Below are 27,824 nucleotides of genomic sequence, written 5' to 3' on the forward strand. Positions count from 1 at the left end.
GGCAACTGGGGAAATCCCCTGCAACGTGTGGTATGCTGGGAACCTCCTGCAAGAGCTCTGCCTGTAATCTCAAGCATCTTTAGGAGATCTTGCTTTGGGAGGAGTGAATTTTGAGTGCTGAGGTTTTATCCTCAGCAGGAAAAAAGGTGAGGGTGTTTCTGACTTGCTTGCGAGGTGAAATTGCATCACAGGCAAGGTCATGTGCAGTTCTTGCACGATCACCAGTTGAGATAAACCCTGCAAGAGAGAAAAGTGATGAGCAGTGAGCTGCTCTGGCTGCCCAGGGCTGTTGCTAACTGTGAGCCAATGCAGGTCTTCTCTATTCTCCCCAAAGCCATGCTCACCTTTAGCAGGGTGCTGTGGTTGGCACAGAGACTGGAGACTGTAAATCCAAGTCACCCTGTAAATAACCAGCCTAGTCCTTTTATACTGTGTGACCCTTGATATTTAAAGTAAATTATTTCACAGTGGAAAAAGGGGGGGGGGGTGGAAAGTAAAGCAGTTTGTGAGCACTATTTTACTATTTTTTTTTTGGTTTATTCTTCCTGATCCCTGTGAAGGAAGAGGAAAAGAAAATGTTACCTGATATTCTTCAGACTGGTTCAACTCAATCTTATGGCTGTTGGGTGTTGGGTTTCTTTCCCGTTTTGGGTTTTACTTATCTAGAAACTTCCTCTGTTGAATAATCATCATGTGTGTTATTCTCCTTTCTCCAGTTCTGGTTGTTCCCATGTTTGTGTGCCTTGTGGTTCTTTCTTAAGCAGCTACAAAGTTGGGTTTCTTTTGAAGTCATTTCCTCTCGCTGAATTCAAGTAATTCCTGGTCTTTTCAGATAAGGGATTTAAATGACAGAGAAATATACCCTCTGCAACAGATGTGCTACAGAAGAAAACAGGTCCCATTTTAAGATGGATCTGGACCCAAACTGCAGACATAATTCTTAGGAGTTGTTTAGGTTTGCAAAATGTAGCTCATCTCCCACTGCAGTTTGCTAATAAGGCATATGAAAATATGTTTAATTATGGAGTGAGGCAAATATTCAAGTTTTAACACACTGTCTACCTTCTGAGAGCATCAGGACTCTGGCAGATCTGAGCTTTGCAGATCCTACTCATTTCTAATCCTTTACACTGAAACTGTTCATCCTTTACCCTTGTGGTGAGGCATGTTCTTTGAATAGTTTATCCTGTCCAGATGGAAAATGAAATCTCACTGCCTTTCTCTATCTTGGCTCTTATGATTTTGTTCTTTTTGGTGGTGGTGGTGCCACCTTGTGCCAGTCTCCCTTCCCTGCCCTGCCTGCCTCCCCTTTGCTGCCAGCTGACCTTTAGCCCCATCCAGTGAGATAGCAGTGGGATGTCCTGCTGCCCAGAGCTGCTGGACTCCTGTGTTGCCGTGAGGATGCACAAGACACCAGTGTCAAACGTTGCTTGGTGCTGGCTAAGGTTTGGGTTGATTCCTGCTTAACAGCCACCTTGGGAACTTGCTTAATCCTGGTTTTGGCTTAGCTGAAAGCATCCAAAATGTTGTAGCTGTGGCTTTCAGTACAGCCTCCACAGGGCATTGCCCTGAGTCAGGCAGGCAAAAGAAAACTGCCTCAAAGAGTGTTCAAGCACTTCCATGTGTTTCAGCTCCCTGATTTAGGGCACAGAGCCGACTGCAGCAGGAGCAGGTCTGCAGTGTCCCTTTGGCCTGGTTTTTGTAACCATGGGAATTCTGTGGGGCAGTCTGAGGTTCTCCCCTTGCCTTATGGCCAAGTCATTGTGAGACTCTGTGGCACAAAGAATGGGAAAATACTGGTTCTCATACAGCACTAATAATTGGCTCTGGCTAACAACAATTCCAGAGTTCAACAAACTTGGTTTTCTCTCTCAATTTGTATGCCAGTTGCCATGGTAAGCAGGAAGCACAACCCAGGCATTTTCCTAAAGGGAAACTGAAGTCATGAAGAAGGTAGGAAAGGGAGTCAAGCCCTGAGTTCAGCTGCTGAGTAGGAAAAAAAAATATTTCATTTAACCTGATGATTCATCCACCTTTAGGGAGAACAGTGATCAAGTTGCACTGCAGATACATCCACTGAGGGTACAAGCACAAAACACTCCTCTTTTTTTCCCCTCTCTTTGACCCCAGGATGGAATAAGGGACACAATAATAATATTCACTTCCATGATACAGCTCAGAGATTGGCTCAATGACAGCCAAGGAACTAAATTAATAATTTGTTTAAGTTCTTGTTTGTCCTTTACAAATCAACAGAAGTGCATAAATGATGCACCAGTAGCCTTCATAGTAATTTCTCCTGTTCCAGCCTGGCTTCTGCTGTATAAGAACTGGGATCACAAAGGTTTTCCATGCTCTACTCTGAGCTGCTCTGCATTATCACAGACAAGGCAGAATTCTACAGAAGATGTGCTAAATATGAGGACATGGTTGCATATCACTGAAACTTCAGCCTGGTAGAACTAGCAATGATAAGAGAAAAGATTATTTTACCCTTGAAAATTTTAAAGCATTTCAGGTGACAGTAATTCTACATAAATCTCCAAGCCCACTCTTCATTTTCGGAGCTGCAGAGCAACTGCAGCTCCCATAACCCCCAATCAGAAAAGTGTGTGGTCAGGCCCTAACCTTCAGTCCCCACCATCAAAGCCCACACAAACACAGATCAATGCCCTGGTCACTCACAAAACAAAAGAGGGGCTCAAACTCCATGTGAGAGGATGACAAAAGCATTTGCACTGTATTCATAAACCAAATCCAGAAAAAAAAAAAAAGTTCCACAACATCACTAGGGCACAGATCTGTTTTTATAAAAACTCCAGTTTAATCTCATGGCTGAGACCTGGCAAAACATCTTTCTTTTGTGGCTGTTTTCTTTTTTTTTTTTTTTTTTTTTTTTAACAATCACGCACAGAGGCAGGCAAGTCCACACAAAGAAAAAAGCTTAACAAAACTGCAATTCATCAGAGCTAGCAGGAAAAATAATCACAAAACCAGGGCCAGTGGGATGGAGTCAGTCCTCTTCATAGTGTCCAGCTTCCATCCCTTCTCTTGACCTGGCAGCAAATAATATTCAAAAGGGGACTAGTGCCTGCAAGCACAAGATCCAAGGTCTGGACTGCTGTATGGAGCCCTCAGAAAATTCTTGCCTTCTGCCATCCTTCCTTTCTGGGGCTGTTAAAGTCCTACTCCATCTCCTGTTGAACTCAATGGAAAGTTTTCCATTCCTTGCTTGGAACAGAATTAGTTTTCACCAACCCTTGACATTAGTTAGGAGCAAGCAAAGTTTAAACAAAATAGGGATCAGCTGCAGCTTCTCCCCCATCCCTGCAGATTTTTATTCTTTTTTTTTTTTTTTCCCAGAGATGGAGAGAAACAAAAAGAACAACTGAAAAACCTGGGCATGCTTGAAGGGCTGTATATGCTTCAGTAGAGTGTTTGCATTTTCGAGGCCTGGAGAGAAGCTTGTGGTGGAAAGCTAAATCAGCCCTTGAACTCTGGTCTCCCCTGGTCTTGTCCCTCCTTTCCCAGGACAAGATCCTTCTCAGGAAAGCACATTCATGCCTTCTGCCCACCACAGATTAACCAGGACTAATTGTGGGCAAATAGCCACTTGATCTCACACTCTCAGTGCTGCAAACATAGCAGCAGAAAACAGTTCTACGCATCAGCCCAAGTTTCACAGATGTGTAAAATACTATTTAGGTAATTCCTTCATGTTAATTACATTTCCTTCTTTTAATACATTTACATAGAATGATCTTTTATATATATATATATAAAATTTAAAAATATTCACCAATACAGGTGTTTCAGAATTCATTAAAAAAAAGAAAAATATTTTGATTGCACCATTTGGATGCTGGATGAGGGAAAATGTTGCAGACTTCATGGATGCTCTCTAATACAGACTTAAGTTCCTCTGAAGCTCTAAAGGTGAAAAAATAAGTACTTCAGTCTTTATGCAGTGATAGCATGAGATGGACAGCCCAGAGGGCTGGGGTTTATAAGGTTAAATATAACCTTTATTTCTGTTTACTCTCCTGCCAGTGAGGCAGCTCCCACACGAGTTAACATTATCCATGTCCCTCCTTTCCATCAGGGATTCTCACTTTTGCCAGCTCAGCTATTTCACTGTGAGCTACATTTAAGAGAAGCTGCACCAACCCTCTGACTACATGAGAAGAATAAGTGAAATATACTCACTCTTCTTCCACTTGTAAAAACCCACAAGCAACACATGCTGGTCATATTTTGTCATGTCTCATACTGGGGCCATCTGCAAACTGGGCAACAACCTTTACTTTCCACAGTCTCAGGAGAATTGAAATGTACTGCAGGGTCTCTGAAGTGATCCTTGTGGAGCTGCAGATGATGAGCCAGTCTATTTAGGAAGGCCCTTTCAATAATGCCAAGAAAAACCAGCTTTGCTCACCTGGGCCAGACCCATCTCCCATAAATCCAATCTATCCTTCTTCACAGTGCTTCACAGATAAATGAAGGAAAAACAGAAACAAAACCCACAAACAAACAAATAAACAAAAATAACAAAAACCAAACCCAAAGCCAAGGAGAAAAAACACAAGAAATAAGAAAATCCTTTCTTAAAGAGATAAGGTCTGACCCTGAACTGACATTGGGGATAGCTTAGTAAAGCTGGCTCTCAGGAAGCTCCTGCCACCCAGCCAGCACCATTCACTGGGAGGTGGCATCTGTCTTCTGGCCCTGTCCTACTCCCAAACTCTGGTCCTTCAAGCTGACTGCAGGTACCACTATCAGCATGGATCCATCATCAAATTTTACAGACTCTGCAGAAGGCTGAGTCTGAAGCTGAGAACAACATGGCACCTTGCAACCAAGAATGTGCTTTCATCTCTGCAGGACCTGGAGCTTAATTTTAAGAGTTCTGGATACATCAGCTGAAGGCTGGAGATTAAATTGTAGATAAGCAATGGGATCAAGCTACAACACAGAGATACCATTGCAGCATCTCTGCTTAATTAAAATCCAGGACCTAGATCTGAGTTCAAATTCTGAAACATCCTTTAAAAGTATAGTCTGGATACAGATCTTATTTGAGGCTGATCTTTAATATCAAGTAAAGATTTCTAATAATTTTCTCTTGCAGGAGTTTCACCACTTATGCCAAAAGCGCTATTACTTACTGGAATGCTGTTATGAATAGAGACAGTGTATTATATACAAATTGCCAGACCTCATTTCTTGTTCATAGATCAGCTTATATGAAAATAAGGAGGTGGAAAAAAATGGTTGTTATATGCAAGGTTTCATCACATTTTCTTTTCCTTCTGATGCATTACTTTGTCAGCTTCTCTCGCTCCCTTCCAGGTGCCTTGGCAGTCAAAACTTCTAGGACCTGAGAGACTGTAAGTCCTTGTCCAAAGTAAATTCTTTCGTCGATGCCAAAAAACCTGGGCATCATTTCCACAGCTTTTACTTCCTCTAAAACCTTATCACAATACCTCATCTAGCACCTTCCCTTTGTCATTAACCTAGCCATGGCAACTAAGAGCTTTCTCATGAGGCAGTGACATGTATATGCAGTGTGGAGCTGTGCTAACTATGAGGAGCATGAAGGACTGGAAATTCCCTAGTTTTAATAACAGGCATATTATGATCTTGGAGTAGAATAATACAATTGTCATGAAGCTGCATATTTTGGGCCTGCTGTCCACAGCTTGCCCAGGTAAAGCATAGGCTGCTGCCTGTGAAAGAACATGGACCCAAATAAGAACTCCAGGCTCTCATCTGGTTTAATAATCTCCCTCAACAAAACCGACAGCACAGACTTAGTTCTCTGCTCTGTTCCCATGTGGCACTATACACAAATAAAGAGTGCAGTGGGGAGGATCGAAGACTGCAGCTTGTGACAAGGAAAAGCCCTCTTGTTTTTCACATTCCCTTTGGAAATGGAAGGAGTAAATTCTGCTGAAGATATATTCCTTGCGTTTGTGGGCCCATGACTTCTCAAAAATACCCTGGCATATCTCTCCTTTAGCAATCAAAGAGTTCAGAGAAAGCACTGTATGGGGGGGCTCAGGGCCCTCCAGCCACAATGGCACTAATAAAGTGACACAGTCTATGCAGTCTAGGAGCTCATGGGGTGAGTTTACCAACCACTGGAAATTGCCAGTACTTCACAAAACAAAGCCCTAAACACACATCTTTTGGGAAATTCTGGCTGACACTCATTGTGGTGGTTATAGCACTTCCTAATAGTTTACTGCTTAAACTATAGCCCATCACACCCACCTGAGGGCTTGCAGACTCAGACATCTCCAGGAATGATGGCCCCTGCAAGCACATTACAGGGACAATCTCAGTGCTGGCAGCAACACCTGTGTTCCCGTCTCCTCTGTAGTCACCAGTGACACTTAAATTGCACAGACAGCACAGGCTGTACCTGACTTTGCCATCACCCACAGTCATAGATCAGGCAACAGATGAGCCTGTGGTGAATACAGAGTTAGAAGCTTTATAAAGGAAGCTTTAATTCTATTCCCATGGCAGCTGTTGCATATCTGAACACGTATTTGCCTGTAACATTAATGTTTCCTTCAGGAGAGAGTTTAATTCACTTCAAATCCCCCTCTCAGGACTTGTTCATGATCTGTTCTGCAGTCCCACAAATCATCCACTTTACCATACTCTTAATCAATCTGAAAGCACTGAGGTCCAGGGTGGTGGCAACCAGCCACACTCCAGAAGGAACAGTGTAAAATCATAGGAGACAAAACTGAAATGGAGAAGAAGCACCTGGGGACATGCCACACAGTGGCAATGAAAGACCAAGGGTCAAAGATATGTCAGTCAGGGTGCAAGAGGGCAAAAGCCCAAGGACATGGAGATAAGATCCTCTTACTTTTGTCTGCTGTTGGCAGTGTGGAGCTCAGCTGGAGACAGCTGCAGAGGTGTCATCTGGCTTTAAGCAATGATGAAAACAGTCAATACTGGCCTTCAGTATGACCTTGCCTTGGCTGTCACTGGTTTCAGCCTGAGGGGTCTCTACCGCTGGGCAGCCAGCTGCACACTCATTCCTCAGCCACACCCATCTTGTGTGCCCGAGGAAGGAGAGACTGAGCACACAGAACTTGTGAGCAAGGCCTGGAAGACTGAAAGAACAACTAGGCACTTCCTGTCCAGCTGCTTTCATTCCAGCCCTTGCACAGGCTGGAAAGAGCAAGTCTCTGATGCAAGGAGAGAGCTGGAGGCAGCGTCCTCACCTTAGATGTTTATCACTGGAACATCCCGGGGTGCCTCACACCCTGTGTGATTTGCTCATGACAGCTTCACCTTCCTCTTTAGCTATGCCCAGCCTCCTGAACTGTTTATTTACACTGTGTAAATCAGGAAGTCTTCATTGATGTCTGGGAAACAATGGTAGGAGTTCCCAAACATCTGGACTTTCCTCCTCAGCACATGTTGTGCCCCTGCACCCTGAGCTGCAATGTTTTGTAACAAGGTTTCCTCTCAGTCCTATTTTCTAATTATTCAAAGATTTACCTTTCCTTTTTTCCATAGGGAGGATGAGACTTTCACAGGGCTTGTTAGAGAACAGGTGTGAGAAATGCAAGTTCCCTGGGGCTGGTTTACCATAAAAAAAAACAGACAGTGAGGGACTAGGTAGGAGCAACAAGGGGAATGAAAAGCAAGACAAAGATACCATAGCAAAAGCTTTGTAGGAAACCATAAAGGATTCAGGTCCATCTTGCACAGAATACTTTTAACAACAGCAAAATGGCAACAGAGTTGGTCTTGGCTATTCCCCTTCCAACCATCACAGAAAATGAATAGGAGGCGCAGCTGCTACTCAATCTGCCTCCCACTTCGTCCATCCAGAATCACAGAGCGCCTCTGGGGCTGGTAGAAGCAGCTGGTGGAGGTCTCCAGTCTCTGGCCGTTCTTGGGGATGGTCATTTTGTTCCGCAGCGTCACCCCCTCGGGCGTCGTCCGCGCGGGGTCGGACAGATCGCCACAAATGGGGCTCAGAGAGGTGGTCTGGGTGGGGCTCCTGATGGGTGACAACAATACCCTGGAGTCTGCTGAGGACGTGGGGTGGTCCATGATGGGGAAAGGGGGACTGAAGAGAATCAGACTCTGAGGCCTCCCAGGCCTAGATCTGTAGGAGGGTTTGGAGAACCCTGATGGCCTCTCTATCTTTGAAGACTGTGGGTTATCTCCAGCTGTCTCCCCACCAGATGTGCGCTTTCGGCGCAGAACAGGGGCATCCAGAGCAGGGTGATGACTGGACTGAGACGGCTCCAGTGGAGAGCCCAGGCTGCCATGCCAAGGACACGCTGAGTCCTTTTGAGCAGGGTCACTGTTTTCTTTCTCTGCTTTGGCTTTCTTTTCTGTCAGCGGGCTCTTGGGGGCCTCCAGGTGGCTCCATGCCACCCGTGGAGCTTGCCTGATGGCCTGCTTGGCTTCTGCTTCCTTCTTCTCAGTGGCTGGAGCAGCGTTCTGAGCCTGCAGGGGCTGGGGGATCTGGGTGTACTGAATCTTGGGTGGTATCACGGGCACCGCTCTAGCCTGGCACATCTTAATCATGAAGGAGGTCCTGACAGCTGATACGCTGACGGGGGCAGAGTTACGACGGCCAGTGGTGGCATGGGCCACTGCCAGGTAATCCAAGTCTAGATCCACGGGGGCATTGAAATGAGACCCCCAGGGAACACCCCTACTGGCAGCAGGGCAGTGTGTTGGCAGGGATGGGACAGAATCACTGCTTTTTACTTCCTTCTGCCCATATAGGAGGTTCCCAGGGGCAGATGGCATGGACAGGCTCTCAAATGTGAAGAAATCTGGGGCTGGGAGGAGTGAATCCAAGTTGAGGGATGAAGGCCTGGTTTTTACTTTGCGAGGTGTTTCTTCACCTTTATTACTCAGCTGTGACTCAGTGGCAGAAGACACTTTTGTGACAGTCTCTCCTCCCAGGGCAGTGTCCTGAGAGATGGATAACTCCTCCTTTGTGTTCTTAGTCTGTGAAGAACTGCCTGGATTATTTTGGTATGACAAAGACAACTCAAGCTTTGGGCTCCAAGGGTTTTCTTTGCTCACATGCACTTTTCTTCCCTCTGTCTCCAAAAGAGGGACTCTGGAGGGTCCTGCTTTCTCACCTGGTGCTTTCTCCCTGATAAGGGGGTACTCAAGTTTTGAAGGTTCTTCTGGAGGACTTGGGCCATTCTCATCTTGCATCGCTTTGCCCAAAGCAGAGGGGGACATGGGTTGTGTTTTGGCCAGCTCACAAGTCGCTGAATGCAGAATGTCACCACATGGCTGCTGCTGGTCAGTGGCATCTATGAAAGAGAACGGGGTAGTCCAGAGACTCAGCACAGTGTCTTTACTGTCCAGGGAGAGGCTGCGACTGAACCGCGGCCTAAGAGAAACACCCGTCTCTGCTCTCTGGCCCTGTGGGTGAAACTCCTGGGTCATCTTCTCCAGAATGTCCTTAAAGGTGGGGGAATGGAGAGGGCTTGTAACCCACTGGTGATCCTCCCAAGGCTCCACAAGTTCTAAGCTCTGCACATTATCTGTCCAGGCATCCTCATCATCCTGGTCAGCGGCATCCTGGGTTCTGCTAACAGCATTGCCTTCCTTCACCTCCTGGATTCCAGCTCCACTCAGTGCCTTGGAGGAGAATGTGTCCCTTTCATCAGTAGTCATTATCTCATGCTTCTCCATCTGAGTCTGGACTCTGATAAGACCATCCTTTTCCCTCTGGAGCTGGTAAGTGCCATCTTTTTCTTTCCCTGATTCTGGACATGCTCCTTTGGAACAAGATAATCCATCACTATTGGCAATCTCACTAAATTCTGATTGACCATGAAGCTTCCAGTCCGGGGTAGGAGCGAGACATTCACTCCTGGTCTCCACCATTGACTGGTGGTTCTTTGGAGTGGCGCAGCCCATTGGAAGAGTGCCCAGTTTGGGTAGGGCTGAAGCACCACTCTGCTGTGCAATTGCATCAGACTGGCAGCTGGGGAGGCTGTCTTGTTGCTCCATGCCACTGGCACCAAATAAAGGCGCCTGAGTTATCTGTGATGCTCTGCTCTCAGATTTCTGCTCACCGAGTGTTGGACTCTGCCCCGGGCCACAGCAAAGACTATCTGTTTGTAGTGAAGAGGAGGATTCAGAAACTGGGCTTGTCTTGGGAACAGCTGCTGGCAAGAGCAAGAGCTCCTCTTCAGGTTCTATAATTTTCAGTTCCTGCTGTATCTCTGGCCACAGCGGTTCTAGAAGGGCATTTGCCGGGTCCTCCTCAGTCTGAAAAACAGAGGAAACGCCGTCACCTGGGAGCTCACAACTTACCAGTAAATACCCGTCCATTTTGCCCAAACAGCCCTCCTAGAATAGCCAGGCTCCTGGGTGAGCACATTCATGGGTACAGAAACACAGACACACAACTGCTACCAGTTCAAGGAAGAAAATACATCTATAAACAAGTGGGTTTATGGAGGAGAAGGTCTGAGGTGCAGCCAAAAGGAGGCCTGGACAGACATACTGAAATAGCGAGCTGAATGAGCAGCTGGAATGTTCCAGCCCATTTCTCAGCAATTCCCATTCAGGCTCACTTGGCCTTGCCAGAGAATATGCATTCCCAAACTGCACACAAAATAGAATGAATAATCTATTCAAGGAGATATGCCAACAGATCTTTAAATAGCTGTCCAGAGATGAGTATCACTGTAAGAAACTTAGTGAAAAGGCTTTGCTAGAGATACAGAGGAGGAAAAAAATAGTAAGAATTAAAAAAATAAAATTGTGTGTAGAGAATGGGAGTAAAAGGGACTGTTCAGGCTGGCCAGGACAAATGGGACAGCAAAAATAGAAAGGGAATTCAGAGACCACGGGTCAAAATGTTCAGACATCCGGACAGTCTCACATCTGGAAAGTCTCAGAGCAGACAGATGGTACAGACTGAAATTGTACAGTTACAGGAAGAGATGACCAAAAGGGCACAGTAGGTAGTTATGTAAAGGTAAATCACCACATGGTGATTTCACAGAAATGAAATCAATCAGTTCATGGCCAATTCTTGGTGCTGCTTGGCCTAAGTTACAGTTTTCACAACTACAGACACACAATGAAACTTTAAACAATCTCCCAGTCATTACCATGACATGGTCCCCCACCCTTCTCATGCTTTCTTCCTTACCACATCTCTTAGGCGTGATCCTTCTTCTGTCTTAGCCATCTCAATCTCCTGTTGGTCACAGCTGCCTTCTGAAGTGACATCCTTCATCCTGAGCTGTCCTTGCTCTGCTTTGTCTGCTGGGAGTGGTCCCTTATAGAACTCAGAAGCTGATGTTTGTTCCAAGGTGGGACTCTGCTCTGAGGACTGCTGAGGGCTGCTGGTGCTGCTTGTACAGCTGCTTTGCCCACATGTCTCCTGTTTTTCTGCTGCTGGCTGTAGAGTTTCTAGGGACTCAGGTTTCCCAGCTGCCACCAGCTCCTCAGGATGAGAGCCTGGATCAGAAACACAAACAAATGTAACTACCTGAGACTGAAAACTTGTGCTCTGGGACAAAGCAGTGCTGCCAAGAGCCAACACCAACAAACAAAGCTAGAGAGCACAACCAGAGGTTTCTGGGAGGTCACCGACCTCCCCAGGCTCCTTACCGCAACAAGCACCACCCTGACCTACTATCAAATCGACACCCACCCTGCTATAGCTTAGTTTCTTTCCTGCCACAAGCTCAAGCTGGAGAAACCTCCACACCACCAAGCTGCAGGGCACTTCCAGCAGCCCAGCTGAGGATCCATACCCCCCTCCTTAACACAATTTACCTCTGGATGCTGCCACTGGCAGAGTTGGCCCTGGCTGTTTCTCCTTGCGCTCTGCTGTCTGCTCTGTCCTTGTGTGGGTCCCTGCCTCCAGAGCAGAGGGGCTCGTGCTCTCCACCAGAGAAGACAGCTCCTCTAGACTGGAGAGGGAATGCTTCTCTTTGGTGGGCAGGCGGCAGGGTGTGCTGTTGGTGCTGATGACTGCCGATACCCTCAGCGGGACAGAGACAGCAAATGGCTCCGAGATGTTCAGGGCTTTCCTCTGGTGATGAGGAGAGGCCTCCAAGGGAAAGAGGCTGCTTGGGAAGCCTGACTTGGTGGCTGTTTCAGAGGTGTAGAACATGAGCACTCCTTTGGCTGAAGTCTGCTCGTTTTCAGCATCCTCTGGTACCCGGAAAACCTTCAGCTGCTCAGGGGGTGACTTCACCTGTGGTGTCCGGGGAAGACCTCTCTCCCCACCCAGCTCTGAACTTCCTTTGGCCCCCATGGCAGATCCTTCCCGCTCCCACTCGTTCTCCTTTCTGAGGTCATATGAGCTGCCTGTGCCTCCCGTCCGTATCTTGGTGGGAACGAAGAATCCTCCAGTAGTCACTGACCGTTTGAACCTGCTTTTGTCATCCTCCCCTAGAGACAGGAACAGAGGAGCAAGTCAGTGAGAAGCAGAGAACTAGCAAACAAACCTCCTCTGTGAGGAGCCCTCCTCAATCCCTCCAGGGATGAGTCCTGCCCTCAGATTTCCCCAGATAGATGGAGACAAGTGGCACTGAAGGCTTTCTATGCTCTAGCCCTAGGGCTTCCTTCAAAACAGGTAGGCAGCAGGGGACTGAATGCCCTCCAGTGGAAATCAGCTCAGACTTTTATTAGACACCCTTCTCCATCAGATGCAGACTATCACATACTGCCCACAACGCACACACCAGGCTTTGTCAGCTTTTTCTAAGTATTTTTCACCTACAAATGGGATTTTTGTGCCCAGAATAACCAAGAAAGAAATCAAAGCAGTCCAACTACCAATAAAGGTGCAGCTAAATACAGTGGTAACTCTCAGGTGGATTCACCGAGATAAACAACACAGAAAAGAGTCAGAAGTGCACACACACAGAGGTGGGGACACAACACCAGCACCCATGGCATAAGTACATGAAGATACACAACATGGTGAGATAGACACAGATTGCTCATCCATTGAGGGTGGTGAGACACTGGAAAAGGCTGTCCAGAGAAGCTGTGGATGCCCCATCCCTGGAAGTGTTCAAGGCTTACTCAAGTGTTGGTACCACCTGATGTAGTGGAAGGGTTGTTGGCAGGGTTGTTGGAACTAGGAGATTTCTAAAGTCCCTTTCAACCCAAATTGTTTTGTGATTCTGTGGTCCATACTGCTGAAAATGCAGAGCTGCACTCTGTCCCCCTTACACTATAGGCAGGCTGTGGATGTCTCACCTTCCACTGGCAGGGAACACAACGAGTCCATGCTCTTTGCAGGTCGAATAGTTGCTTTTTCTGTGGAAAAAGAGGTTTAGAAGCAGGTATCAGATCCTGTGGCTTTGCAGGCTTCAGCCCGTAAAGATCAAAGGCTGCAAACATACAGACAGGCATGCCAGGCATACATTTTCCATTTCCAAGCATTCCCCCATGTATCTACACCACATGGCTTATTACCCACAACACTTGTCCACACAGCTGGGGATCTGCTAGTGCTAACAACAGCTTTGCACCTGCTGGACATGTGGAGAGCTATACTTAACCCAGCCAGACAACACCACCTCCACTCTGAGCAGTTAAGCATCCCCAAAGCTGTCATGTGCCACTCCCCTCCCCTACTTAGTCAGGCTATTGGTTGTGGGGGACTTTTTAACTAAACTGACATAAATGCCTTATCACCTCTCATTCCTGATAGCAAATGTTGGGTTATTTTTATGCTGAACTCCCGGCTCTTTTGCTGATGTGAGCATACCCTGCCTCCAGCAAGAACTCTGGGAAATTTCTGAGGGCAGTGAGAAATCTATTTTGCTGGCCATCTTCACTGGACTTGCTTGTCCAGAAACAAGCTGTCGTTTGTTACTATACACTCCACAGGTCTGTTCCTGAGACGTTTTGGAAGATTGTAGCTATTACTGCTCTGAAAAAGGAAGGGAGGTGGGGAAATGTAGCTGGCAAGGAAGACAAGTTAGTCTCTGGCAGTCCAAAAAGGGTCCATGGAGATCTGGAAAATGTCTGGGAGTAAAGTTTGCTGTTTACAGAGTTGCACAAAGTAGGTAAAGCAGAAAGTCACCAGGCTTGTTCGACTTCATTTGTTTATATAATTGAGGCTTCTGGCTCTGACTCTCACATGAGCATAGGAGAAACTCCAGCTACTTTTTACATTTATATGGAGTCCTGGCTACTTTTTACATTCATAAGACGTGATGTCTCGAGCACTGTTTCCGTTTTCCAGGCGGAGCAGAATTCAAGCTGGGGAGCTGTGTAAGTCACATTTTATGTGACTTACAGATTTGTGTGCACAGACACAAGCTGTGCTAAAGCATGTGCTGAGTTTCAGCAGCAGCTTCATCTGTTCCCTCACATTAGGCTGTAAGCAGAGAGCACTGAAAAATGTAACACAGCAGCACAGAAAGGCACTGCTTCAGTGCTGAAAACTCTGCACAAGGCTGTGCATTTGTGTGTCCTGCTGGTGAAAATGTCCAGCCCCTGTCACTCAGTACTGTCCTCGGAACAAGGCTCAGCCTCCACCATCACTGGGGCTGCCATCATTCCTGGGCCTCCTTGGGTTAGCGCTATTTTGAGACAGTGTTCTTTATCAAAGTGAGAAGGTGATCCCGTGATCAAAATAGGATACAGAGCTATTTTGAAGTCTGTCGTGGCCACACTGTGTGAGGCCATCTGTACATGCAAAACATGGGGAAGGCAGAGGTCCAAAAAGAACTGGATCCAGCATTTGGCTTCACACTCATTTGTGATCCAAATACAGCCTCTCCTATATGTGGTGGTAGCTCATGTTGCCAATATTAACTGTTTTATTTGCAGTCTTGCATTGTTAGGCAGTGGTCCTCCAAACACCAGCTCCTGAAGTCATGAGATTATATAAAGGAAAAATCTACTTTCATCTCCCTATAGAAAATCATTCCTTGACTTAGAGATACTAAAAAACTCTGGAACATATAAACCTAAAATATTTCTTTATGAATTCAAATTAAAAGAGCATGCTTTCTTTTTAAGAATGCGATTACTTTTAAGTCAAGTTCATGATTTTTTAGATCTTGAGTCATCATTTCTTAACACTGGGAACTGGCACTGCCATGTGATTTTCTAGGAAGCAGAGTGTTTAAGAGATTGCAGCCCAGAAGAGGTTAGAACTTGGGATTACAGCCAGAAGAAAACAGAACTTCTCTCTTGTAAATTCTGCAAAAGCAATGGCTTCCCTCAAAGGGCTGAGAGCCAGAGCTGAAGGCTCCCGGTGCCTTGTTGTTCACAAAGACATGGAATGCAGTTGGTTCTTTAAAGTCCTTTAGTGGAAGGACAGCCTGGAAGGACAGCCTAGAAAGACAGCCATTCACCCAGTGCCATGTAATGAGCCTCAGGAGAAAGAGACTGGCTGGGCTGGAACAGTGGACTAATCCAAACCTAAATAACATTTCCTAGCCCCCAGACTTGACAGCTGGACAACAGGAGCCCATTTATCAGGTACCAAAATGAAATATTTACTGTATCTTTCTGTCCAATCCTCCTGGAAGGGTGTTTCTTGCCATCACAGGAAAATGAGATGTGCATGAAACCAGGCCACAAGCATGACCCCATTAGACTATCTCAAGTCTATGGCATTAGTGGCAAGTGGATACAGGTTGTCCCATGCTACCAACAACACAAGAGAAAGCCTCAGAGAAGAAACATTCAGCTGTAAAATGTGTTCTTACCAGAGAGCTTCTGTGCCCTTACAAAGACACTCCCATTTCGACTCAGTTTAGACTTTGATTCTGAGCCAGAGCGGCCCAAATTAAATATTGACTTCCATTTCTTGGACTTGGTGGATAATTTCCTCCTGGAAGGAAAAAAGGCTCAGGTGGTCACCAAACCTTAGAGACTTCTGGCTTTTTAATACCCTCCAAAGGCCTCTGAGCTGTCTCCCCTCAACACTTTCCAATTTTTTCTTCTCACACTTCTTTTAACTCTAAAGCATGAAAAGCATAGCTATACATCCAACCCTTTTTGGCTACACAGGTAGCAGTCACGCTGCAAGTGATTTATCTGTACTGCTGATTTAACTATTTAATGGATTGAAAGACACCTAAGCCTTCAGATAGTTGGTTCTGGCATCATCCTACAGCAACAATGATTGAGCAATCAACCATGTTTGTCTCCAGAAAGGAGTGGTTTTCAAGGCTCAGAAGGCTCAGACTATCCTGCAATAAAGCAAAGAAAAATTGCCTTTTTAACAGGTTTTAATGACACAATGTATGATAAATTCCAGGGAACTGATGGAACTTATGCTTTAAAGACCATGTCTTATGGCAAAAATAAAGGGATTCCTTAATGAAAAGTTGCTGTTAATGCTTCTCAGGCTAGTATTAATTTAATCACAGGTGTTATATATTCATATGCAAGTATAATGTACTTACCAAAGAGGAGGAAGTTTAAAAGAATTAAATCAATTTCTCATAACCATAAGAGGAAGTGGGACACCAGCTCCCTATGTCTCTTCAGAAATCCGAGCTTTTGCAGAAAGAGGCTTCTTGTCCTAATGCAATTTTTTCCTTGTATACATATTTCTTCATGAAGCTCTGTTTCACTTCCTTCATTCTTATTCTGACTCCTCCTTCAATCTCACCATCTTTCAGAGCAAGAATTCTCTTAGTTCCCTGTCTTGCTCTCCACATTGAGCTTTTCTATCCCCATATTTCTGCTTTTCTTTCTGATCAATACACAGACAAGTACAAATCAGTCCTACAAAGGGGATTAATATCTTGGGCATAGAACTTTTCTCTTCAAGTAAGAAAGGAGAAGACACTCTAGAGGGACAAACTTCCTTTTGTCTTAAGCTGGTTATCCTCTTGCCAGTATTCTGTTAGATGACTCCTTTTTGCTTTAATATATCAAGTGCCAATAAATATCTTTGTTCTGCTGCTTTCTGGGTCAGTAGATTAATGAGCCTCTTGCTGCAGAGGCTATAATCTATCAGAACCGGGCAGTAGAGTGGCTATATATTAACAGTTAGGTAGACCAATAGATAAATACTTATTCTGGGCAGCTGTGCCAACAACTGCAGCAACCTCAGCTGAAATCACACTCTCCTCCTGGCATAGGCATAGCTGGCATATCTCTCCATGCTGGGAGTGAAAGAGAGCCTTCCTGCTTGGCTGTAATTGCAGAGGAACCAGGAGAATGAAGAATCTGGAGCAGGTCAGTGTCACTAGGTGTGCCCTGGACGAGCCACCAGCAGGTGGAACTCGTAACGAGCTGTGCCCCAACCTGCTCCACGCTCATCCCATGTTTAGCCAACTTCTGGCTGGCACAAGGATGCAAAGACAATTCATTCCCCCTGCAGGAGGTCTGTGAGGTTCTGCCCTGATGGAGAGATAAGAACTAGTGAAGCTATGAACCCAGCACCTGCAGTACTTCTCAGGAGTAGCTCTGCCTCTTTTGAGGACACTGAATTTTCTTTGTGTAGTGGCAGTAGATTCAGATGAGTGCAGGTGTGGGGATATCATATTAACAGAGGGATCACTCCCAATCACACTGGGGAACCTGCACTTTTTTGTTTGTGCTTTACACTCCTCTTGGCACTTACTTGCTGTCAGGAAGGTCAACAACTGTGTGGAAGAGGGACCCAATTACAGGCACAATTTCAGGCAAGCTGTTCTCTCTCCTCTCCTTCCGAGCAGGATGGGATGCAGACAAACTCCGTGCCTGGGCTTCTTCCAGGCTCACCAGTTTCATTGGCAGGGAGGCCGAGGGGAGGGTCAAACTTTTCACCACTGATGCGCTCTCTAAAAAACAAGAAAACACATTCCAGCCTGGGGTGAGGAGAGACAAGAGCAAGAGCTTCATGACTTTATTTGACTGGAACATCTCCCGTGGAGGGGGGAAAGAAGTGGCACGTGCAGGGAGAAAGGCTTTTGTCAGATAAGCCTTTCAGCTCCCCAGCGACCTTATCCATCTGAGTACATTCCCAGCAGGGGCCATGCTTGCCAGCCAAAGGCTGTGTTGTGTGGATTTGCTTCCTCTGCTGCAGACACTTCTGAGTGAAGGAGGTGTCTCTGAAAACCACCAGGATTCACACATTCCCTTCACTCCTCCCTCACTCCCTTCCTCCATCTCGCCCCCACCCTCCCCCAGTTTTGGAGCAGTTCAGTCCCTGATCCCAATTTGGTGCCTAGTTCTTTCTCTCACTTCCACATCTTTCTCCTTGTCTCGCTGCAGGACAGGGGATTGTTCTAAAAACCAGCATTACTTGAACTTTCTAATCCATTTCAGGGCCACAGAAAGCAGCCTCACTGATAGCCCAGAGAACTGAAAGTGTCTGTTTATGGGAGGAGGACAAAGCCATGTTAGGGTAAAGATGGGCAGAATGAGCTGACACAGGGCTGCAAAGCAGAAAGGTGGATACTGCCTGAGTACTGAAGGTAACAGAAGTCTTTTGAGTGTGTAAAATGGGAAGGAGCATATATCTGCAATTATGTGAGGTCACTATGGATCTATGCCTTCTCACTTCCCAGTCTTTGCCAACAAAACCATCACTAAACAGCAAAATCAGCATCTCTGAAAACTATTGATGTCCCCGGAAAAAGATACATCTCTTTTATAAAATGTCCCCAGGAACAAGATATAAGTTTTTGGAGCACAGGATTATTTTTTTTTCCCGGGAGTGCCAGGGATTGTGACCTCTGACTTGAGTGGAAATAGTGGCTGCAGGGCAGGTATTGTTGGTATGAGGAATTGTAACTGGAGAAGAGCTGAGACTGTGGCGGATGGACCTACAGAGAAAGCTTAGACCAAGACTGAGAATCAATCAGGTGGTCTTCCTTTTGTGGAAAGGGTTAAGCCATATGAGATCATGCAAAAGATGAGACATAAGGCAACCTGAGAAAACACTAAAGGAGGCTAGTATTGAAAAAGAAAATGTTGAAGATAGGAATGAAGAAGACAAGAGTAATGAGATATTGGGCTCAAGGTGTCTTTGGGAAAGTCTGTGGTGATAGCAAGGGTTACTGTTCTTGTAATATTAGTTGAAGGGAGAGCTGAACTACATAGCAAGTGACATGTGAAATGGCTCAGGGAGGTTGCTACCAATGTTCTCTGCAGAGCTGGCTTTCCTGTTGTTGTTGAAGATCTGATCCACGTGGTTGAGGATGAACTCGATCACCAGTTGCTGCACTCGCACCTCCAGGAAAGCTGCGTCCCCATTGCAGCCAACTGCCTCAATCTCCTTGGACCTGCAATGAAGAAAGAGAGGTACCAGCAGTGAGCATTGCCACACACAGCCCCTGGCAAGGACAGACCTGATTTCTTCCTGCAAGCAAGGCAACAGGGATGATTTCCCCACTCTTGCTGTACCTCTTCCTCTCCTTCCCTCACAGGCCCTCCTCCTCTCGTTCCACTCTTTTAAAAATTATTTTCTCTGATTTCTTTGCCATCCCTGCTACTTCCTTTCCTGAATGTGTAATTTTCCCCACTTGGCTTTTACATCCTTCAGCAGGTAAAACTGTGACTCTCAAGTTCCATTCTTCTCCCTTTTTCCTGTTTTAGCTATTTCAAGTCTGGGCCTGAAAGACAACACAGGAACTTTAAAAAGGCTGCTCTAGATCCCTACTCAGTGCTTCAATCACCTCTCAGTGAAATCCCTTAGACCCTGCTCAGGTCTTCCCCATGCCAATTTCTTCAATACTTTGCCGTGTGCTCCAATAGTCTCTCCTCTGCCCACCCTGTGCTCCCACGTTCTCAATCTTGCTCTCAGCAAAGGAATATTCCTTATCTTGACATGCCAAAGTGTTGCTGAAGAAATTATCTTTGGGCAATGGATCCTTTGTAAAGTTAATGACTGGTGTGTTAGATAACAGCTTGGGGCATTGCCAAGAGGATAACCCTATGAGGAGACTGCAGTTGTATTGCTCGCTCCTTTCTTTTACTCCCTGGGACTTGTACTTATGAAAGATTGCAAAGGAAAAACAGACTTTTTTTTTTTTTTTTTTTTTTTTTTTTGACAAGGACAGATGCTAGAATGAAAATGTCTCAGTAGTAAAGGCCCAATTTATGATATTCAACAGAGTCAACAACTGATTCATTTTCAGAATCTGCTCTGCCATTTTTGGGATTCAGAATGGTGAGATAACTCTTTCGAGCATGCTTTTCAGGCCTGTACCTCTCTAGCCAATGTTCTTTGCCAGCCCAGGGCTACCCACCATCACCTCTCTCCTGCCCAGCTGCAGTCCTGGACTCTCCCTGCACAGCTCATTCCTCTAAATGCAGGGGTATTGGATGGACAGAAAGGGAACTTTGACAAGATACAAAATATTTCATTTCTTTTTCCCAGATGCTATTTTTCCTTGTTCTGCTTAGCTTTACAACATAGCAGCCAAACCCCCGCCTGCATCTAATCCAGGCTTCTTCACAGCAGAGTGCCAGGCATAACAAACATGAAAAACTAGCTGGTGGTCTTGAGATCTGACACTGGCTGCCATTTCAAACCCAGCAAGCTCATCTCAATTTTGCACAAGCAGATCTGGGAACAGGTCTCTAGTATTACTGCCCTGTTTTTCTCCCTTCTGATCCTTGCTGTCCCTCTCTGCCCTGCTGCAGAAGCACTGGCACCATCAAAAATGTTATTAACATTCCCAAGTGGTGAGTTAAGTCCTCATTTCAAAATCTATGCTCAACTTGCAAATAACAACTTTTTTTTAATAAGAAATACAAAAACCCACAAGCTTCCTTGGATGCTGGCAGTAAAACCTTAGATTATTCAACCTAGAAGAAAAGCTGTTCGCTCTGCTGTGCTCTTCCCTTTAGTTGCTCCGCTTTTCCCTGTCTTTGCATTTCCCTCAGGTCATTAGGCTCAGATGCTGCCACTCCCCTTGGAGCTCAGCATGGTGCTCTGGATTAGAGGAATCTCTACTGTACCTGAGGAGATTTGGAGCCCACACCAAGGCCAGGTTTCTGGTGTGCATGTTGGTCATGTTGCTGAAGGAGGCCAGGTGAGTCAGGTGCTTGATCAGGTATTCCAACGTTCTGCAGTGGTTTCACACAAAGAAAGAAAATGTCACATTACCAGGGCCTGCCTGCTGGAACAGCGAGGCTCAGAGCCAGCCCTGTCCCCTCCCCAGGTGTCTGCAATGGCACAGCAGAGCCCATGGGGCAGAGGAGTCACAGCACCAGCATTTGCATGGGATGGAAGTGAATACTTGAACAGCTGAGCTCTGGGGTGGCCAAGGGTGGGGCATGAACCAAACTATCCTTAGCATAATGGGAGCAAAGAAGATGGGAGATGGGTGGAAGAGGGAATGGGATGGTGCAAAGACTGAGCTTTTAGCTCTTGCTCAAGCACCTCCAGGAGGTTATAATCTCCTTACCACACCAAGGGCACTGCCCAAGGCTGCCACAGTGGTCATACTTGGGGAAGGGGGATGGTAAGAGTGCAGCAGGGAGACCTTGTTCTGTCTCTAACAAAGGTTTGTTCAATGATATGTAAATGCCAGATAAATTGTTGCCAGATTTGGAAATGGTGAGTCAGCTTTTGGAGATTGATTTCTGGAAATGAATCCTAGAGCTATTTCAGGCAATATTCCCTGATGAGGGTGAGGTCAGCACGCTGATCCTCAGCACCCCTGTGGACACAATCTTACCTGTAATGTGATGGTGGCAGCTCCTGGATGACATTTTGAATTCGTGCCAGCTGCTCGTCCTCAGGGAAGCGTGACACTGCTTCCTGCAGGGACACAAGGAAACAGTACAGCCTGGCAATGGACTCAGGGGAAAAGGAAGAGGGATAAGAAGGGTCACACGAGACACCCTGGCTCAGAGGGAATGCTCTCGTGTTACCCTACAGAGCTATTGGAAGAAGTTTCTTTGTGTCCCCAGCACAACAGAGATTTCCTGCACTGTCATTCCATGTCTCAACACACCATGCCCAGACATTCAGACATGGTGGTCAGTATTTATGGGAGAGGGGAAATCAAGGAATTAGACATTTGATTACAAATTACAGGGTCTGTTGGGGGTTTTTTTGCTTGTGTTTGTTTGTTTTGCTTTGCTTTTCGTGGGGTATTTTTTTGTTTCTTTTCACTTTTTTAGACTTGGGTAATGATGGATGAAATAAAAAGAAAGGAGAAAGAGAAATGTGAAAATAATGGAAAAAGCAAAAAGCAATGACACCCCCCAAAAATAACCTGTTAAAACATGTTTTTCAAGTTGTGTTATGAGAACACATGTTCCGTATTCTTCAAAATAAACAATATTTTGACTGTCATAACAACATAGATGAGGGGATTATTTTTGTGGGTTTGCATTTTTCATGATGGAAGAAGCCTTAGTAGGATCTCTGCCCAGCAGATTAGTAAATTCTTATACTCAGGGTTAGACAGAGTCAAGGTTATACATCTCAGTCTTGAGCAAATCTCTACAGACCAAGAGCTCAGAGTGCCGTGAGAAGCTTTTGTCAGCATTCCTAGGAGTTCACTGCATTGGCATTCATCTGTTCAGCAATTCCCTTTCAATATTTGTGCTGGGGGATGAGAAGCCACCAGCCAGTTCAAACAGTGCATGACTGTCTGGGGAACCTCCTCCTGCCCACCCGACTGCCACTGGAGTTTGGAGCGAGTTCAAAGGAAGATGCTGTGACCCACACCGCCAGCACAAGCTTTTCCTTCAGACAGATGTCAGCACTGCCAGGGAAGGAAAGGAAGGAAACAACCCTTCCCAAGCCAGCCATCACTTAAACATCATGAACCTGAAATTACCAGCCACTGCTAGAGAAGCATCTTCCTGCAGCAGCCACTACAGCACCCCCACCCCTGTGATGATGCTACCACCTCTGGTTTTGTCACTGCCCCTTTCCCTGTGGATCACTTCTCATCTGCAACCATCAGCTAACCAAACTCTGCCAGTTTCCAGGCCAGAGAAGTGATGGCAGATCAAAGCAAGTGAGCTGACTAGTCAGGTATATATGAGATGCACATGTATTTGGTTTGCCCAAATTAAAGGCAGATTAACTCCTTCTAGTGATTTTACATGTGGCTATGGTGCCTTAAAAAAAAAAAAACAAAAAACAAATAAACACCAAACAACAACAAAAACAGAAATCTGAAGCATAAGAGCTCTTGTAACTTTAATACCATATTTCCAGTTGAATAGCCTTGTCCAAAGATGGAGACTGAGAGAAATAAAAACTTTAACTGGTGCACCTAAAGCATTAGTGTTTCAACTAGATTGTAAACAATATTTTCTCCCCTGGTGCACATTTTTATTCTCATATTCAACCTTCCAGGTCTCAAAGACCTAATGATTAGACAGCAAGTGCATATCAGCTTCTCTGAGGTCATGACCCATTCAATCCTCCAAGCCACACGTCTGACACACACGAGCTGTGCTTTTGAGACCTGAGGAGCCTTCCTAAACTGCAGATTACAGCAGCAGAATACAGAATTCAAGGAAGAACCAATAATTCCATTTCTTGCATATCTGTTCATCATGGTATGAATTTATGCCATTTAATTTTTTTTTTTAACTGCACTAGTGATCCTGGAAGGGTATAATTCATGAGCCCTGGTTAACAAGTGGAATAAAGTCCAGAGAGAGAAGCTAAGTTGGCCTCCTAGAGCTGGTCCCTCTATGCCCAGGCTAGAACAAGCCAAGCAGTCAATTTACCTGTCCTGAGAAACAACCATCCATCACTAGGATACAAGATGGCAATCATCTGGCAAAAAATTTATAGCCAGTGAGGTCATGAGTGGGATGTTACACCTGTGAACTTGACATAGTGATGACCAAAGGGCCACCCCTTCCCTAGTCATTAAGAATTTGACTTTCCTTAGACAGAAATCTCTGAATCACTGTGGTGACTCAAAGTGCAGCCTAAGCCAGCTCAGAGCCAGCTCTGGCTCAGTCAGACTGGGATTAGCATGTGTTCTTTATTCCTACCAGCACTCATCTGCTGGAGTACAGCTGCCACTGTTCCCTGTTCAGACACCCCACACACACACACACACACACACACACACACTCCTAGTGGGTTTTCTGCTCCTTGGGAAATTGGACTTTTTTCTTTCTTTCCTCCTAGTATCTGACTGTGCTTCCTGTCAGCTGGGTTACCAATTATGAATCCCTACTGAACAGGCTTACATGAATAATGGATTTTGTGGCTAAGTGGAAAAACTGAAAAGCCAGAAATTTTTTAAAAAACACCCTTTTAGGTCAACCCAAAGTGATAACATTTTGGGAAGATTTTAGAAAACAACTGTTCAAGGTTGACCAAAAGCATTGCACTCAAACATTAGTTACATAAATTATAATTAAAATTTGGAACTATTTAACCCTTTTCTGAAAGACATTTTATGTAAGTTAGATGTGTTGATGTAACATTGAAACATTTCCTTTAGAAAATACTTGTAAGAGAAACACTCAGACAGTTACAGAAATGTTTTCCCTTTGTTTTTAAATAAAGCTATTTACCAAATGTATCTACTGAAAATCTGCAAGTCATCATCCCAAAACTTCACTTTTCAGCAAACATTCTTTCCTAAAAAGAAGTTTCCATCTAAATCTTAATGTTTCCTTTACAGCATTTTTTCTTCCATAAATCAGTAGTGATAGCCAGGAAAACACCGGCCAAATAGCTCCAACAAGAATGAGACTCATCAGTTACAATGAATGGTTGAATAATACCCTGTATTTTCAAGATCCTATTCATCCTGACTGTCTCCAGCAATACTACCCCATATCCTCAGAATCCTTACATCCTGAAGACACAGGACAATTTTTCAAATTTGCTCAGGATTTTCCCTGAAGATTTGACTATATACACCTTGAAACAAAGACCAATCTTACTTAAAATTTGGAACAGCAAGACACCTAACATTACTGCACATCTGTCAGGCAGCACAGCGAGCCACTCCCACGCCAAAATCCCCAGCAGAGTCGTGTCCCTAACAGCTACCTGACTTCTTACAGCAAGTTCCTGCTTGGCTGGTCCCATCTGGCTTTTCCCTACAGCAAGCACCCCTTGCACTGACACCTCTTCCCAAAACAGGCAACAGGGAGATTTTGGAGAGCTTGTGAGGACCCCGTGGATCTCCCCCAGTGCCTCCTGTGCCACAGTAGTGCCACTTGGAAGTGTTTGATTCAGGATAGAGGCAACTCAGACAGAAACACCTGATTTTGCAGAACTTCTCTGCAACATCTAACATTTTTGGCAATGGCTGTCACCTCCTCCTCCCAGCAAATGGAAAAGAGTAGGATGACAGAAATTCTTACCAAAGGAGAGATGTTTCTAGCACTGAGAAAACAATCTTTCCCATCCCCCACACCAGTTATCTTAAGAAGTTGGTAAATTCTTTTAGCTGAAAGTGCATACCTTCAGCATGCAAGATTTCAGCCTCAGTGATGGGATGTAAATTTGCTAGTGTCATAAAAAAACTGGAAGTAGATTTAGAGTGCTAAGAAACAGGCAACTTTAATAACAAGCATAGCTTGCTGTGCCACCTTTTAATAAAATATTATCTGTCATCAAAATTAGCCAAGTCTCTTAAAAATTCAGGCTTTGTGGTCTTATATTTCTGCTCCCCCGCAGTCTGCTCCTAAACTCCAATTGTATCCACATATAATCTATGGCTGTTTTCCAGAATCAAGTAACTACTCTTTGAATTGTAATCTCTTTAAACAAAGTTAGAGATTTCTGCTTGGCCAGTTGCCACTTTCCTCTGCCATTTGTATTTATAATGTGATCATGATGGACCTGATATGCCGTATCTGGCATAACCAGTATCCTCACTTGCAACCCTACAAACGGTATGAAAAATGTGACAGATACAGAAAAGTTGATGCTTTACACATGGGCTGGACAATCAGTTTGTGCAGGTGTCAGGGACAGTTGGAGGGACAGGGATGAGGAAACCGCGCCCCTGCGATTATGATCACAACCCCGGTGACCCAGAGGACTCAGTGATGGACAGTAATGAGGAAAAGAAAGAGAATTAGTAGTGCTGGGAAGAGGTGCACTATGGAGAGAAAACGAGACAGCAGGGGAGCGTTGCAGTGAAAAAAATAGCAAAATGAAGGGGAGGAAACAGCAGACAAACTGAGAGAAATAAACATGAAATGGTGAAAAGAAACAAGGACAGGGAAAGAGAGCCAACATGAGACAAGAAGGGAAGAGCACTGAGAAGTGTTTATATGGATAGATGCACCAGAAGTCAGGACATTGGAGTAAATCCCAAACAGCTGTCATGGAGGAATCTGCAGCACATCCACACTGCTGGAGAGGAACAAGAACAGCCAAGGATCTCACCGTGAATTTCTTGTAGAGCTCATAAGTGAGGAGAGGGTTGGGCAGTTCCCTGAAGTACAGCTTGCAGAGTGAGCCCACACAGTGGATGTCCTGGAGGTAAACTTCCCTTGTCAAATCTGGGCATTGGTCAGAAACAAACTCTTGTCTGAAACAGCATGGAAGCATAACAATATGGGTGAATAAGAACTGTAGCAAGCCACTACTCCATCCTAAGTTCTTGCTTACACCTAGAGAAAAACAAATGGGAAAGCAGAGCTGCCTCTGCAAGCTGGCCCAGATTGTGTCGCAAGTTCAGGCCGTGAAGTTTCAATTACTCTCCATTAGCCCTAACACAGGGAGTGGACCTCAAACTGATATAAAGAGATTGCTTTGTCCCAAAGTGGAGAGAGCAACTCAGCATTTGTGCTGAGACCCTCCATGCCTTTCCCACTAAGAGATGCAGAGGGAGATATAGGGGGTTTTTTGACTAGTGCCTAAATGTTGTCTTTCCCTGTTACCGACTTCAAAGATAGTTTATCTTCTGTATCAGTGTGGAGCTCTGTTGGCCACAGTCTGTACCTAAGGGACTAATGCCAAAAAGGTACTGAGCAACGTCCCTGAATCCCTCTGACACTCCCAAACATGGCCCTTACCTCAACTTCTGTATGTTGGATGTCACTCCTGAGAGCCGGTAGATCCCATCCACGATGCCATGAGTCTCAATGAACTCCGCACAGCTCTTCAGCACGTAAGGGACTACGAGAGGAAAGCAAGGCAAGATGTCCAGTGAATACACACTAACAGCTCTCACAGGTCACCACAAAGGAGACAGTTCCATGAAAAAACAGCAGAGGCTCTCTGTGGATGCAGGAAGGGTACAGCAATGAGAGAAATACAGGGCAAATCAAAAATAACCCTTGCAAGGTGGCCTTGAGGATATGCTGTGGTTGTGCCATGCAATGCTCATTGACATGTGACAATGACTGACCCTGAAGTCACAGTAACATAGCAGAAAGAAAGGTAGGGTTTCCCTCTCTTCCTTTTTCTTCCACTATAAAATAAAATAAGTTATTTCATTCTAATTGAAAGCATGTGGTAAAGCATGAGGTCCTGGGAACCTCCACCCTCCTCAGTATAGAGCTCCAGCCTTGCTGAATTGTGCCAAAAGGTCTCATTGGCTTGGATAAAAATCAGAGAAGCATTCACACTTCCATATAAGCCTACATACCCACAGTTTAGTGCTCATAAATCCCACTGAGGGGGAATAAAGTTCAAATATTGACTAGATCTGCACACTGACAAAACCTGACATCGACTTCAAAAGAACTCCATCAGTATAACTAGACAAAGACTTAACCAGTCTTAAAGCTGAGAGGAGCCTGAGGCACAACATTTACATCCAGACCTGGACCCAAAGTATATGTTTATTTTTTTCCCCATTATATAGGTATTAAGAACTCCCCATTTTCTTGGTCAGATCAAGCCTTCCTGTCCCCAGTACTATAACAACCCAAGCTATAACAATAACAGTAAGAAAGCCCTTCCTTATTAG

General features: G+C 45.3%; 1 protein-coding gene across 1 annotated transcript in view; it reads right to left on the reverse strand.

The window, feature by feature from the left end:
- Positions 1-2,713: 2,713 nt before the first annotated feature.
- Positions 2,714-27,824, reverse strand: part of ARHGAP31 (Rho GTPase activating protein 31) — a 60,582-nt gene continuing 35,471 nt past the window's right edge. The window contains exons 2-12 of the mRNA XM_002188738.7: positions 26,926-27,028; positions 26,294-26,438; positions 21,636-21,718; positions 20,914-21,021; positions 19,087-19,232; positions 17,588-17,786; positions 15,717-15,841; positions 13,246-13,305; positions 11,809-12,429; positions 11,177-11,487; positions 2,714-10,284 (exon numbers count right to left, since the gene is read on the reverse strand). Of these exons, the coding sequence (XP_002188774.5) occupies positions 7,828-10,284; positions 11,177-11,487; positions 11,809-12,429; positions 13,246-13,305; positions 15,717-15,841; positions 17,588-17,786; positions 19,087-19,232; positions 20,914-21,021; positions 21,636-21,718; positions 26,294-26,438; positions 26,926-27,028 (4,358 nt within the window). The 3' untranslated portion in view covers positions 2,714-7,827. The remainder of the gene's footprint in view (positions 10,285-11,176; positions 11,488-11,808; positions 12,430-13,245; positions 13,306-15,716; positions 15,842-17,587; positions 17,787-19,086; positions 19,233-20,913; positions 21,022-21,635; positions 21,719-26,293; positions 26,439-26,925; positions 27,029-27,824) is intronic.

This window comes from Taeniopygia guttata, chromosome 1, assembly GCF_048771995.1.
Source record: "Taeniopygia guttata chromosome 1, bTaeGut7.mat, whole genome shotgun sequence".
Classification (NCBI taxonomy): Eukaryota; Metazoa; Chordata; class Aves; order Passeriformes; family Estrildidae; genus Taeniopygia; species Taeniopygia guttata.